The sequence below is a fragment of the Syngnathus leptorhynchus genome, chromosome 1 (assembly GCF_054491065.1).
Source record: "Syngnathus leptorhynchus isolate UIUO chromosome 1, UIUO_Slep, whole genome shotgun sequence".
Lineage (NCBI taxonomy): Eukaryota > Metazoa > Chordata > Actinopteri > Syngnathiformes > Syngnathidae > Syngnathus > Syngnathus leptorhynchus.
In genome coordinates this window covers 12,253,316-12,266,474 of record NC_141195.1, presented here as the reverse complement: position 1 = coordinate 12,266,474, position 13,159 = coordinate 12,253,316, and the positions used below count along the sequence as shown (strand labels likewise).

The window sequence follows — 13,159 nt, the reverse complement described above, 5'->3', positions numbered from 1 at the left end:
GTGGCAAAATGGCTGCCCCTGAGATGGATAATAACAGGTGAATTTTGCCTGTTTCATTCAGATTCTACAAACAAAAAATAAATCAGTACAGTGTTTTGACTAGTTGGGCTGTACATAACATATTATTAAAAATATATTTTAGGGGTTGCCTTCTCCATTAATCATCCATTAATAAATCAGTAAATAAAAGGAAACAATGAAAATGAATGCACAACAACACTAACGATTCAGTCAGTATTGAGACAACAAATTCTGTCTTTACATGTCCAAGCACACTTGAAATCTCCCAAACACGTGTTTGATCTGATGAAATCCGTGGGACTTTTTGGCCAAAGAATATCAACACAAACACGTTACTTTTCGGCACCAAAAGAGCACCACACCTCCAATGAATGTCATTTTGACATCAAGCTTTTCTTCACATGGAAGTGAATATTTTCAAATGCCAGTCAGCACAAAACAGCAGTAGAAATGCCAGGGTATTTTTTTTCTCCCATTGAGTTGTATAGGTTGTACAGTGGGTCACATTTATACTTTTGCCATTTGTTCAGATATATAAAACAGATTATGTATAGTTATAATCAGTACATTACCAATGATTTCAAGTGGCTGAAGTAGGAAGCCCTATAGAAAATAGATGCATGGTTTGGTTTCTTAATTAAAATGTAAACTACAGCTGTATGGTGACTGAAAGTCGGTGGAAGGTCCACTAAGTTTAATTGCACTATGAAAATGAAGCAATCATATTTATAGTTATAAAGAATTGAGGAGGGGTATATCAGATGAATAATGTTAAAAAACTCATATTCAAGCCTTTCTGTGTGTGAATAAGTGAGATTCTGTGCCTTATTATATATTTGAATGGCAAAACAAATTTTGGAAACAATTACCACCACAAGTACCTACTACGGCGGACTATAAAGAGTCTCCCAAAAGACTTGAGTGTCCTCCTCCGAACGCTGGTAAAAATGGCAAGGTTAAACCTTTGCAAGTCTATTCAGCAGAGAGGAACACACTCATGAATGTGAGACGTGTGATGTCAAATTCTCCACAGTCGGGTTATCCTGCCAATCTGAGGTATGTCTGACTACTCTTTTACAGGAACTGCAGGATGGAGAGTGAGAGAGAAAATCAAAAGCAGCACACCACATCAATGAAACATTTTCCAAGAAAGCATTTTTCATATTGTCTTCACGTTTGTTCTATACAATCAGTTTTCATGATATTCCTTCCTTCTTGTGTTTCCTACTTTGTTACACGGATTATTTAACCTGAAGTTCAGTGATGATGATGATGTAGATATAATACGCAAATATAAAAAGGGTTTACAACAAGCAGTGTATACTTGCAAATTCTCATGAACTGTATGGGACTCTAAGGACATAAGGACATGTACATGTATGGAAGAGGATATAGGTTAGTGAAGAAAATAAATAGAGGGACACGGTTCAAATTTTATTCATGAATTGTCACTTTGAAGTCACAATATTGACTTTCTTCTCAAAATTCTGACTTTACAGTGAGAATTCTCTCTTTATTCTCAGAATTCTCACAAACCATCTCACTCAACCAATCCCCCCTTCTCTGACATCGTGAACTTGGTGCCATTGTTTCAGTTTGTTGTTTATTGGCAGTTAGTTTACGCCCCTCATGTTTTTCATTATACAATGCTGAGGCCTTGAACAAGTCCCATTTTGTATTCTGAGCAAGTCCCATTTTATGATCTATAACAACATTCTCCTTTCCTCCAGATATTGTACTTCCACACGTCTCTGAGGTTGCCCAGCAACGTGTTGGTTTTGGAACTGGTGGCATTGTCAACAAGGTCAGATGGCTCGGAACAAGCCCTCGGGCAAGGCTTCACTGTTTTGGATCTTTTCCCCAACAAGACAGAGCCTCAAGGGGACAGAAGGTGAGGAGCCTATCCTTAGCCGCCAGAAATGAATCTTTTTGTCGAAAGGTTATATCGGACATTAATGTTATGTCAGGGTGGCTCCTTGGATTCCATCTATAAAATTCTGTCTTGTTTGTACTTTTGCAATACAATGTCATACATTTACAAGGCCAAATATACTGATCTTTTTATGTTTGTTTTTGCTTTCAAACCATAGATTGAATCTACTTCATGGGTCACCAAGAGTTCTTTTACACCCACTGCTGAAGGATATCGTTGACTGTAAGACTCTTTATATGGTTTCTGCAGATCCTTAAAAAGTCGTAAAATCTATTAATCCAAAAAAAAAGCACACATTGTCCTAAATAATTATTTCAAAGTCTAAATGTTGACATGATGAGAAGAATGTAATGAATAAATAATCTCAAATCACAAAATAAATCAACATTATTAAAGAAATAATTCCCTGAAAGATTTCTTGTGCCGTTGTACAATCATGATAATGGAAGCAATAAAACAGTGATGTGTTATGAAGTTGGTCTTAAATTTAATTTCAAATGGAATGAAAACATCCTAAAAAGTTTTGAATCTGAGTTGCTTTAAGATAAGTGAACCAACATTTTTGCACATTTTTTTTAACAATAAATCTCGAGCTTTGCATGCTCTTAAGATGGGTTTTTCCCATTTATGTACCCCATAAACCAAAATAATGTAGAGATTTTGAGATACATGGTGGCTCGGTGGTGCACTGGGTAGCACGTACACCTCACAGATAGAGAGTGCGGGTTCGACACCTCCCTGTGTGGAGTTTACATGTTCTCCCCGAGCCTGCGTGGGTTTTCTCTGGGCACTCCGCTTTTCTCCCACATCCCAAAAACATGCTTGGTAGGCCGATTGAGCACTCCAAATTGCCCCTAGGTGCGATCGTGGGAGTGCGGATGGTTGTTCGTCTCTGTGTGCCCTGCGATTGGCTGGCAACCAGTTCAGGGTGTCCCCCGCCTGCTGCCCCCTGCCCTGCACTATGTCACCCTGGCTAGCCTGTGTAAATTCACTTGCAAACAATGGAAGGAAGAATCCCCCCCCCCCCCTGAATGTTTTGAACTCTTGTAATTCTGTTAAATTCATTTCATTGAATAAAAGAAAAATCAGACATATGTAAACACAAAATGTTAATGATCATCAGAGAAAAGTAAATCTGCCAATTCCTACAGGAAATATTTACATTTCACTTTTAAATATCAATTTTAGCATCTATTTAAATACATTTTATGAAAGTGCGCAGGTGTGCATGAATGTTGACTTTAGCTGATATAATTTTCTTATTTTGACTGCAAATGAGTTGCGTGAATCAACAGTAACTGCTTGTAATGAACTCAAATTGGCCTGAACTGTGACCAATCAATAACACCTCAACCATCAATGAAAACGTTTTCATGCTGTTTGCCAACAAAAGACTGCTTAAAGTTTTGAGCTAATTGTGTTTGTAGGAAGCACACATTACAAAGGTTATGTCATCATTTTAAATACATGTAAAAACAAATCCTTTCGTGGTTTCCCCTTAATCTCATGGTTGTTTAAAGGCAGTTTGTTAAAAAGTCAGACTATGAATTACAAAAGACTGTAGCGCTTTACAGTATGAATAACAATGTGCTCAGTGAGAGCACAGGGTTCTTGTCTTGGCTATCATGTCCCATGAATATTAGAAAGGCCTCTTTCGAACGGACTCTTACATGGGTTGAATTATTAACTACATGGCTCCTTGTTTAGTCAAACGTTCCTCTTCTGTTTCAAGCGGCACACTGCTTGCTGCCACTCATGATGTTTTAGCCCTTTTATGGCCACAGCCCTTTTTCACCCTGACTTCTATCTCCATCAGTGTGACAGGGAGACACAGTGTCTTGATGTGAAACCTTTTGAAAGGGGAATTTATGGGAGTGAGCCAAGAACTGTAAAAATAAAAGTCAATTGTGCTGCTGGATAAGAGACATATTTTCTTTCACTGGTCATTGATGTCCCGTGTTAAAGATTTATGATAAAAATATACGCCCTAAATTCCCCTTTATTCGCTTAGCCTGACTTTGCTTCTACAAAGTTTTTGGGCACGTTGATCATGTCGTGTGTTGCTGGTAACACAAAATAATGTTTAAGAAGGTGCATTTAATTTCCTTTTATATTCTCATCGGAACATCATATGTAACAAGTTGGCAGAAATTGTATCTTATTCAGTGTTATTAATTCCCGTGTCCTTTCGATAATGCTCTTTGTACCCACCATTTGTTTTGTGATGTCAGTCAGGCAAGCCAGCAAACTTGAGCCCTGCCAAGTCCGGCGGTCGTGCTCACTTGTATGTTTGTGTTGTGTCCACAGAGATTTGCCTTCTGTGTGGAAGCTTCTGGCAGGTGCAGATAGAACACTGACTTGTGAATATTTTGTTGTAGTGAGCTGAAATTTAAACTAGTCCCCTGTTTTTCCGATTTTTTAATGGAAAAAATCGACAGGCACCAGGCTAATAGACATTCATGCATTTTAATGTTGGACTGACGACCACTTTTCCTGTTATTTTTTGGTTCTTTTATCACAAACAGGGTTTGTGATAAAAGAACCAAAAAGTGATTGAAAAAGGAAACAGAATGAACTTAGTACAACTAACACTTTTCCTGTTTATTTAAGCTGCGTAAAAACTGGGATTTTGAATTCATTCACACGGATCATCACATTCTTAGGCTGATTTGGACCGAATTGAGCTTTAGTGGCCAAATATTTAAGACTGGCAACTAGAGGCCATTTATTTATCTTTTTTTATTTTAATCAAACCCATAAAGCGAAAAAGAGTTCACATCTTTGATTTTGTGTCAAAGTAAAAATTTTAACTGAAAGTAAACCTCCTGGGGTTATTGTAGCAAATCTGCTCTTTTGGTCTTGCTGTCATGTTAAAGGCCATCGATGTGAAAGTTCATTGTCTTAACTTTAGAATTCTGCCTTTGTCTTTTTGTGAACGTAACATGGAAGTACACATTACAATTGAGAGAGAGAGAGAGAATTCAATGAAACAAATTTCTTTAAAATGGCAATCAAATAAAATATACAGTGCACCCATTTAAATTCTGGCAATAGCCTGACTATAACTGAAAATAATAATGCAAGTGTAGACGCAGACTCATGGTACTGGTAGCTAAGCACCAGACCCCACTCGACCATTCTAGATGTTTTTACTTCCATCCATCCATGAAGCTGAAATTCTTTTTGTAATTATCTCTATTAATTTCTTCTTTCCACTCAACCTTCTCCCAGAAACCACTGCTACTGTTTGTCTGATGATGAGCCATTTTTTATTTACTTATTTTTTTGCATCTGTACCTCAGATCCATTTCGTTTTCACATCTTGTGCCAACCTGCTCCTCAGATGACTCTGAGGCATCACACACTGTGCGCTGCAGCTGTAAGGAGTCTTTTTTTAGGGCTGGTTTCCTAATCTATGCACACAGCATCAGACAGGTACTCGAGGATGATGCATAATGAATAAAAAGAAATAAATGATGAAAAAGTTGTTGGCAACTGGACAGGTGTGCCAAGCAAGTTCTGTTTGATACATACTGCTCTCCTTTTTATTCCTTTCTGTTACTTCTGCAGTGTGTTTGAACTGAAAGCAGCTTTCACCACTGGACTGTTTGTTTTTTGGATTTAGACTTTTTTGTAGGAAGGTGTCATGTTGGGGGGAAGAGAAAGAGTTGTTGGGGAGGAGAGCACAAAGATGTTTCGTAATTCACGTATTTCATGAGTAGGTCTCTGAACAATATTTTAAAAATCGCCTTCAAATAAACTTTCATTGCACGTACAAACAACAGCAACTACTGTGGATCAGTGGCAAACAATATCCAATTGTTCAATCTATAACAGATGAGAAATGTTAAAATCCCTCTCACAGTGGTACAGTTGAAAATACTTGATCATATTCTCTGAGTCAATGTTAACATTAAATAAGAATACTTGTAAAATTTTGAAATACGATAGTAGTTTTCAGTTGACCCGCAACCCCGATGAAGACAAACTGGAATGAAACTTGGCAAATTTAGATCAATCTCATTTCCTGTACATTTTCATTGAATAGGTGCATGTGTGGTTTTATCCAACATGTAATTAATCGCAGACTAATTGCTGGCTTAAATGACTCCTAAATACATGGACTGATGTGCGTAAATTTTGTTATTTTTATGATAAAAATACTAGATAATAATGGACAACATATGGAACATCTATTGGCACTGTTGTGCATACAGGTATGCATGTCATCTGCATATGGCTACGGCACTCTGTTTCAGGACATTTTGATGAAGGAGGAATGAATAACTTGATGGTTTTATGGTTTGAGGTTGGTGTCTCAGTCTCTAGTCAGGAATGCAAGTTGTAGTGATTTGTCATCGATGTTGCTGAAAGTGCAATCATTAACCTTGTCAGAGTAAAACATTGTGGTGCTGCCGTGGCTTGAAGGAAGCCACCAAACTTCCATTTGCTCGCCTTGCAGATGGTCTGTGTTGTTAGTTGATGGCTGGGATTGTTGCGAGTAACATGAGGTTGGATGAACTGCTTGAAAAATGACAACATTGTGCTCATCGCTCACACCACAGGCTTATATGTGCCGCTGACGCCTTTCTGGAGAAGCATATTTTCCAATTTGAATGCTGTCATTTCGGTAAAGACCTGGAAAATGATGCTGGCGATGTAAGGGAATATTGCAGTGAGGTTGCTGACAGCCAAATTAAATGTTGAAAAATGAAAGCGACTGTGTTTTGGGTGTCATGTTGTCAGGCGACTGAAAATAGTACACTGTGATGCACCATGGAGATGGATCATTCTTCCCTAAGTGTGTAGAAGATGATTGTTTTGCTTCCCATGTGTGTCAGATTACAGTAAATAATCAAACAATAAACAGCACTAAATGTGTATGCTCGGCTTTAGAGGGGTATGCCTGTGAAGACATTCAAACTCAGTAGAGGTATACACAGACAGCTGTATAAATGCCGTCATACTAACATTAGCCAAAATTGGCCTCAGCTTTCCAATACTTTTGAATCCTGCAAAAAAAAAACCTATAAAGACAGATAAAACATAAAAAAATAAATGATTAAAATGAAGCCATTTTCCCCCAAACTTTTAGAGCAGCGGCTTAGAAGGCGAGGAAGAAATACATTGTATGAGCTACAAGGTTGTTATTTTCCCTTTGAGTCATCATGGCACCAATGGAACTGTCCACCACAGAGAACCATAATAACACCATACAGTCGATTTATTATCCTCCATGAACCAGGAAGTAGTCTGATAACTAAAAAAAAACAGATGGGCAAAAGGATGTTTACTTTATTTAGTAATTGTTATGTATTCATCATAACACAGTTTCCCTGTGTCTTTAGAAATTCTATACATACACTAGTTGAACTGTATCCAATTCTTTGTGTTGGCAGACAGTGACCATTTGAAAGCTATTAATGAGACACATTTGGAATGTGTGCTCAAAGGAGACCCTGCACTGGCTTCCATGATGCACCTCCTTCCAGAAAATGTCCTCGTGTCAAGCAATGAGAACATTCCTGGACTTGCACCTTCTCCAAGAGGTAAATTATCCTCTTTTTAGGCTATAATGTTTCACGTGGAGGTCCTCATTTTTCCTGAGTTTATTTTTAATTAACTAGCTGGTATGCAATCAAAAGAACCACAAAGTTAAACCAGTCATGTGTCAAGGTAATGACACGAAAACTTAGAAACTGCCCTTGAACTAAAAATAATGGCAAACAACACGAAGTGTGTGAGAAAATATTTTTGGGGGTTGGGTGCAGGAAAACTCAAATATTTGCCATAATTTTAGAGCAACTGGGGCTATTTTTGTAAAATGTACTGAGGAAAAAGAACAGAGTCATTTTTGTTTTTGCTGTTTAATCAACTCAAATTGAATCACATAAGTACAGGCTGAAAGTTACAAAATAAACTTCAGGAGCTACTATTGTTAAAACGTTTAAACAGTTTATACCTCTGTCCTCTTTGGGAACTTTTTTCAATCAGAACTTGAAATGTCAAAAGTGCTGTGGGAGTGAGTTACTCAGAGGGAATGCAATGAAGTATGGCAGTACTGAGCTGCAATCATTGGGAATTTGTGAAAGGTCTGGTAACAGACTAATCCTCGTTATGTTCTGGCTCTGCGAGCAGGGAAGACCGAAGCTGCGTTTTAAGACTCCTCCAGCTTGATATTCACACTGCATTCAAAACGCGTGTTCTCAAGACAAAAGTGGCAATCAAATGCTCCACGGTTACATTTACTACTCCTGAAGAGATCAAAATCACAGGCTTGATGTGTTGTGTCTGAGAGGTGCGATTGTGTACTGTGTTTCTCTTTAGCCAAATGAAAACCATCACTCATTTCTATCTGTATTTTGGATTCGCACACAGCACTGCAGTGGAGCAGTCACTCAGAAGATTTTTGTATCGTGGTAACATGAATCCCCCAACCCTAAATTCCCCAAAAGTTTTTTTTTTTCTACTAGTAAATACTCATGAGATTACATTGCGCAGCCAAGGATTGTTATAATTGTGGTTTGGGTCAACTAAAAGCAGAAGGACCAATCATTATTCTGTAATTGTGCTTTTTGTGAAGAGCAAAATTATGGCCGCAGAAAAAGTGAAGAGTCTCCCTGTTTATCAGTCTGTTTATTACTGAATTTGTGTTATATCAATCCATTTAGACACGAGGTCTCTAAAGTTTAAGTAACTACCAATTTATTCTCTGACTGAGTGCAAATCTTGTGATTGTACCCTACTTTGTAAAAAAAAAAAAAAAGTTGCTTAGTTAAATGACACTTTGGTACAGAATAACATTTTGTATATTAGACTTTCTTTTAGTTCTCATCTAAAAAAACGTATGATTGTATTATCTTTGATGGTTGTCTGTACTTTTGTCAATTTCCCGGTTGTCTCTGCATGACCACAGTGTTAACTTACCGATGAATCCACTTACTTTAGCAATATGTCATCTTGAGACAAAGTGTTAAAGGTTATCAGACATAAAAGCAGCTTTTCTCCTAACTTCTGAGAATACGAACAAGTAAAGTGTCAACTTTGTAAAGGTTAAAACAGTGAGGAGAATTTTATCGAACTATCTCTGGGATTCATGGTAAGTAAGGCTGCAAATGTTTCTGGAAGCAAACATTAAGCAAATGTCCTGATTAGTTTCTTAGATAGTGCTCACATTTAAGTTGTGCTGGGATGACTGTAACATGGAATCATGTATTTTCTGATCTTATTCCCTGCTTTCGGAGAGCACCAATCGGGCTTTGCCAGAATAGCTTTTCTAGGAATAAATGAGTCATAATTCACATAAAATATTCTTCCCTTTTGGAACTTCCATTTTATTTTGTAACATTGTTTTTGAACTGCAATCCAAGATAGCAGAGTTTGATTTCAGTGAAGAGGGCAAGTGCCCAGAGCGAAGCTGGAATGCTCTTCGAAGCAAAGAAGGACATCCGAGAGATGCAAATGGAATAAACATACTTTGATGCTAGTTTTTTCACTGTCAACAGGGGATGCACTCTTGAAACCTATGTTGCTCAAGATGGTACCCTTCACCCTGAGCAGATTGACAATCAGCCTCCAGCCATCCCTAGAGGCCTTCGAGAGTCAGCTGCTACAGCTCATCAATGCCGACTGCCAGAACACGGTAAAGCCTTTACGCCATGACATGCTTGGCCTTTATCCACCTTTCACATGCCACTCTGGTGTTAACTGGAACAAATCACCTATTAAATGATCATTTTATTGTTTGGGCACCCAACATGAGAGGTCATTGAGAGCTCCATCAATGTAACATTTTGCAAACACATTTAAAAAAAGCTGAATGGGATTTTCTATTTTAAATTGCGATCAAATGCACCAATACCAACAAAATTGACTCTGACCCTAATGATGGGTACAAATTTACAAACGAGGTTATATATATGTAAATTTAGTTAAAGAATTTTCGAAGTTTTACGTGTAATAATTTTCTGTCATGGTTGTTCCGAATAAAATTTGGTTTGAATGATTTCAACATGGCGGCTCGGTGGCGCACTGGGTAGCACGTCCGCCTCACAGTTAGGAGGGTGCGGGTTCGATTCCACCTCCGGCCCTCCCTGTGTGGAGTTTGCATGTTCTCCCCGAGCCCGTGTGGGTTTTCTCCGGGCACTCCGGTTTCCTCCCACATCCCAAAAACATGCTTGGTAGGCCGATTGAAGACTCTAAATTGTCCCTAGGTATGAATGCGAGTGCGGATGGTTGTTCGTCTCTGTGTGCCCTGCGATTGGCTGGCAACCGGTTCAGGGTGTCCCCCGCCTACTGCCCGATGACGGCTGGGATAGGCTCCAGCACGCCCGCGACCCCTGTGGGGACTAAGCGGTTCAGAAAATGGATGGATGGATGGATGATTTCAACATTATTTCACCAACAATTAGCAAACATTCTTGCACATGCATATTTGAAATGTGCTTTTATGATACTCATGCACGTACACTGATAATATTTAATGGTTTCGAGGCACATTTGTCAAATTAAACATAACCGTGATAGCCTTGACACACCTCTATAAGGATTATTTTCTCCGTCCTGGCACTTTCCTTTATCTCAGTCTTTATTTATACAATCTGCAAACACAATTCTCTTTTTTTTTTGATAGCTGCCATCGCACATTACTTCCCAATGAAATGTGACTTACAGTAATGTATTCTCTCCTTGTTGGGCTCCAAAGAAACCAGATGCTTTATCATATTTGACATGTGAAAAAGTAGCCTTGCTATTCTTGTACGACTGCAGAATCGAGCATACATACATAATGTTATTTTGCATCCAAATGTATATTTTAGTTATCAATATTGTCCCTTTCTTCTTTGTATCAAGCTTATTTGCAGTAACGTCACGTATTCCATCGGAAAATAGGAACCAAAAAAAAATGGAAAAAAGAAGAGGTTGCGGAGAGAAAAGTGCTGATATAACAGTGAAGCCATGACATAACTAACCTTTCCATTATATTTTTCCATTATAAGCTTGCAAAGGACCTACAGGTTGTGTTAAGCAGAGCTGTAATCAATGCAAAAGAATCGTCACCGGGCATGGACATAAAATGGCGCAATCTGCCACAAAACTATCAGACCAGTTACTTCCTTTATGTTTTGTCTATTCTAAAGCTAATAACAAAAATTAACAACTATTAAGGGATCAAGTATTTCTATATACAGAGTGGGAGGATATATTTTCTTAAACTGCATTCGCCTCATCTGCTGATGTACTATGGCTACATCAAAGAAGGCAAATATAGACCAACATTTTCTAGGGTTTGATAAGTCCCAGTACCGCTCCGCCATGACTTATGAAGTTTTGAGGTGTGTTTGCGGCTTGCTATCAGCAGTGACTGTGCATCCCTGGCTGATTTTAGTCAGGGCAAGTCATCACAGTAACATTCAAGTGGAATATGCACACCAATTGCATTTTGCAATATGGATTCATGCAGTTATGCAAGCTCCACCAATATGTACGTATTGTGCGGAATTCTGTACATTCATAAATGTTTCTTTTTTGTAGGTAGATCATGGTAAGGTTGTAAGTCGCTCGCCTACTGAAAAAGTGGGCGTTAACAATTTTTTTATATTTCTGCAATGTAATGTTTGTGAGAGGCCTACTGAGTAGACGATCTCTATCAGATTTTCACCTGTATTGAGTAGGTGGGTCTGGAAAATATCGTTGCGCTAAATGCATATGGATGGTGGCAGAGTTGTGAATTTACCTACCCATTATATCAATTTAGGAGTTTGCTTCACTAAAACCCCTTGTTGAGTGTAGACTTTGTTTTGCAGTACTGAAATACAAAGAAAAAGTTCAACACTCGTTCCTTTGATGCATACTGAATATAAGTCACGCGAAGGACCTGAGGTGTTCCATGCTGTCTCCCACGTCATTGTCCACAGTAGCGGTTTGAAAATCAGAGCGTAATTTGACAAAATGTCATACCCAAAGGCGTGTTTGACTTTAGCGGTTTTGCTAATTATAATTGCTAACCCAACCCTTTGTGGGTTATCAAATTACTGCTTTCATATCTTATACAGTCTGTCAAAAGATTTGCTACAATACTCTCATTTTCACTGTGTGGCAACACTCATGTGAATAAGCTTCTCATTTTGGCGATCATCTTTTTTTGTCTTCCATTGTATACCACGTGCATTGTAGGACATCACAAACATCGTGCCCTTCGCAGATAATTTATGCTTTTTCATTTTTATCGGAACACTGTGACGACATTCTCGCATCTATGAGAGGTGTTATTACAAGCAGAAGTCACGTCGATCGCAGCTTTTAATTAAACTGCGTATGAGTGTGCATGTGTGAGGGCCAAATACATGCGGATAGAGAGAGAAAAAGTGTGTGACCTTTTGAAGTGTGACTCCCACTGGATTGTCATCAAGCTGTCTTGTGATGCTGTCGCCTTACCCGCCAACTCACTTTTTTTAGTTGTGTCAGTGAATGCGTGTAAATGTTTTTGACTCGTTGTCAGTGTGTAAAAATTTGGTGCAAAAAAAGCAGGAATAGGGTGGCGGGTACATGTACATCATGAGATGGATCCTTCAGGCTTCCTGCAAGTCTGCCATACAGGCCTGGACCTCACATAATCTCCCCATAAGTATGTCTATTTTTAGTGGAGAAACTATCACACTGGCTTCTTATTACACTTATCTCTGCTAGCACATATTGTATACAGTAGCCAGTGTCCTAGATTTTGTACATTTCATGACATCTGCATCCACTCTATGAATTTGTAATGCCTTTTAATGAGCACATGGCTAATTTGCGCCATGGTCTTGAACTTCTGCAAACACGCACTGACCTCTTTTTTTTTAAGAAACTAACATTAACATTCATCTGCCCCACACCCTGAGCATGTTTGACCTCTCATGGCAGAGGTGACATCATCACCTTAAACATCCCGTAGCAATGGTTCGCCCACGTCTCAGCTAAAATCTGTTACTCTTGGTAAAGAGGCGTGCGATTGTGTCAGAAATTAAGTAACATCTTGGCTCATGATCAAACGGAGAGCAAGAACAGACGATAACGAAGAGGGGGGTGAGGAGCACACAGGGACTGGTGCCTTGCCGGAGGCAGAACAAAACGCCCAAGGCTGATTTAATGAATGGAGAAAGACTGCCAACAAAGCTCCAGGAACTCTTCATTTGTCCTAAAATAGGAAAAACTCCCTCAAAG

The 13,159-nt window shown here is 38.7% G+C and overlaps 1 protein-coding gene across 1 annotated transcript in view; it reads left to right on the top strand.

The window, feature by feature from the left end:
- Positions 1-13,159, top strand: part of nphp4 (nephronophthisis 4) — a 104,921-nt gene that overhangs the window by 14,545 nt on the left and 77,217 nt on the right. The window contains exons 3-6 of the mRNA XM_085919860.1: positions 1,752-1,912; positions 2,112-2,176; positions 7,354-7,503; positions 9,460-9,596. Coding sequence (XP_085775986.1) covers positions 1,752-1,912; positions 2,112-2,176; positions 7,354-7,503; positions 9,460-9,596 — 513 coding nt within the window. The remainder of the gene's footprint in view (positions 1-1,751; positions 1,913-2,111; positions 2,177-7,353; positions 7,504-9,459; positions 9,597-13,159) is intronic.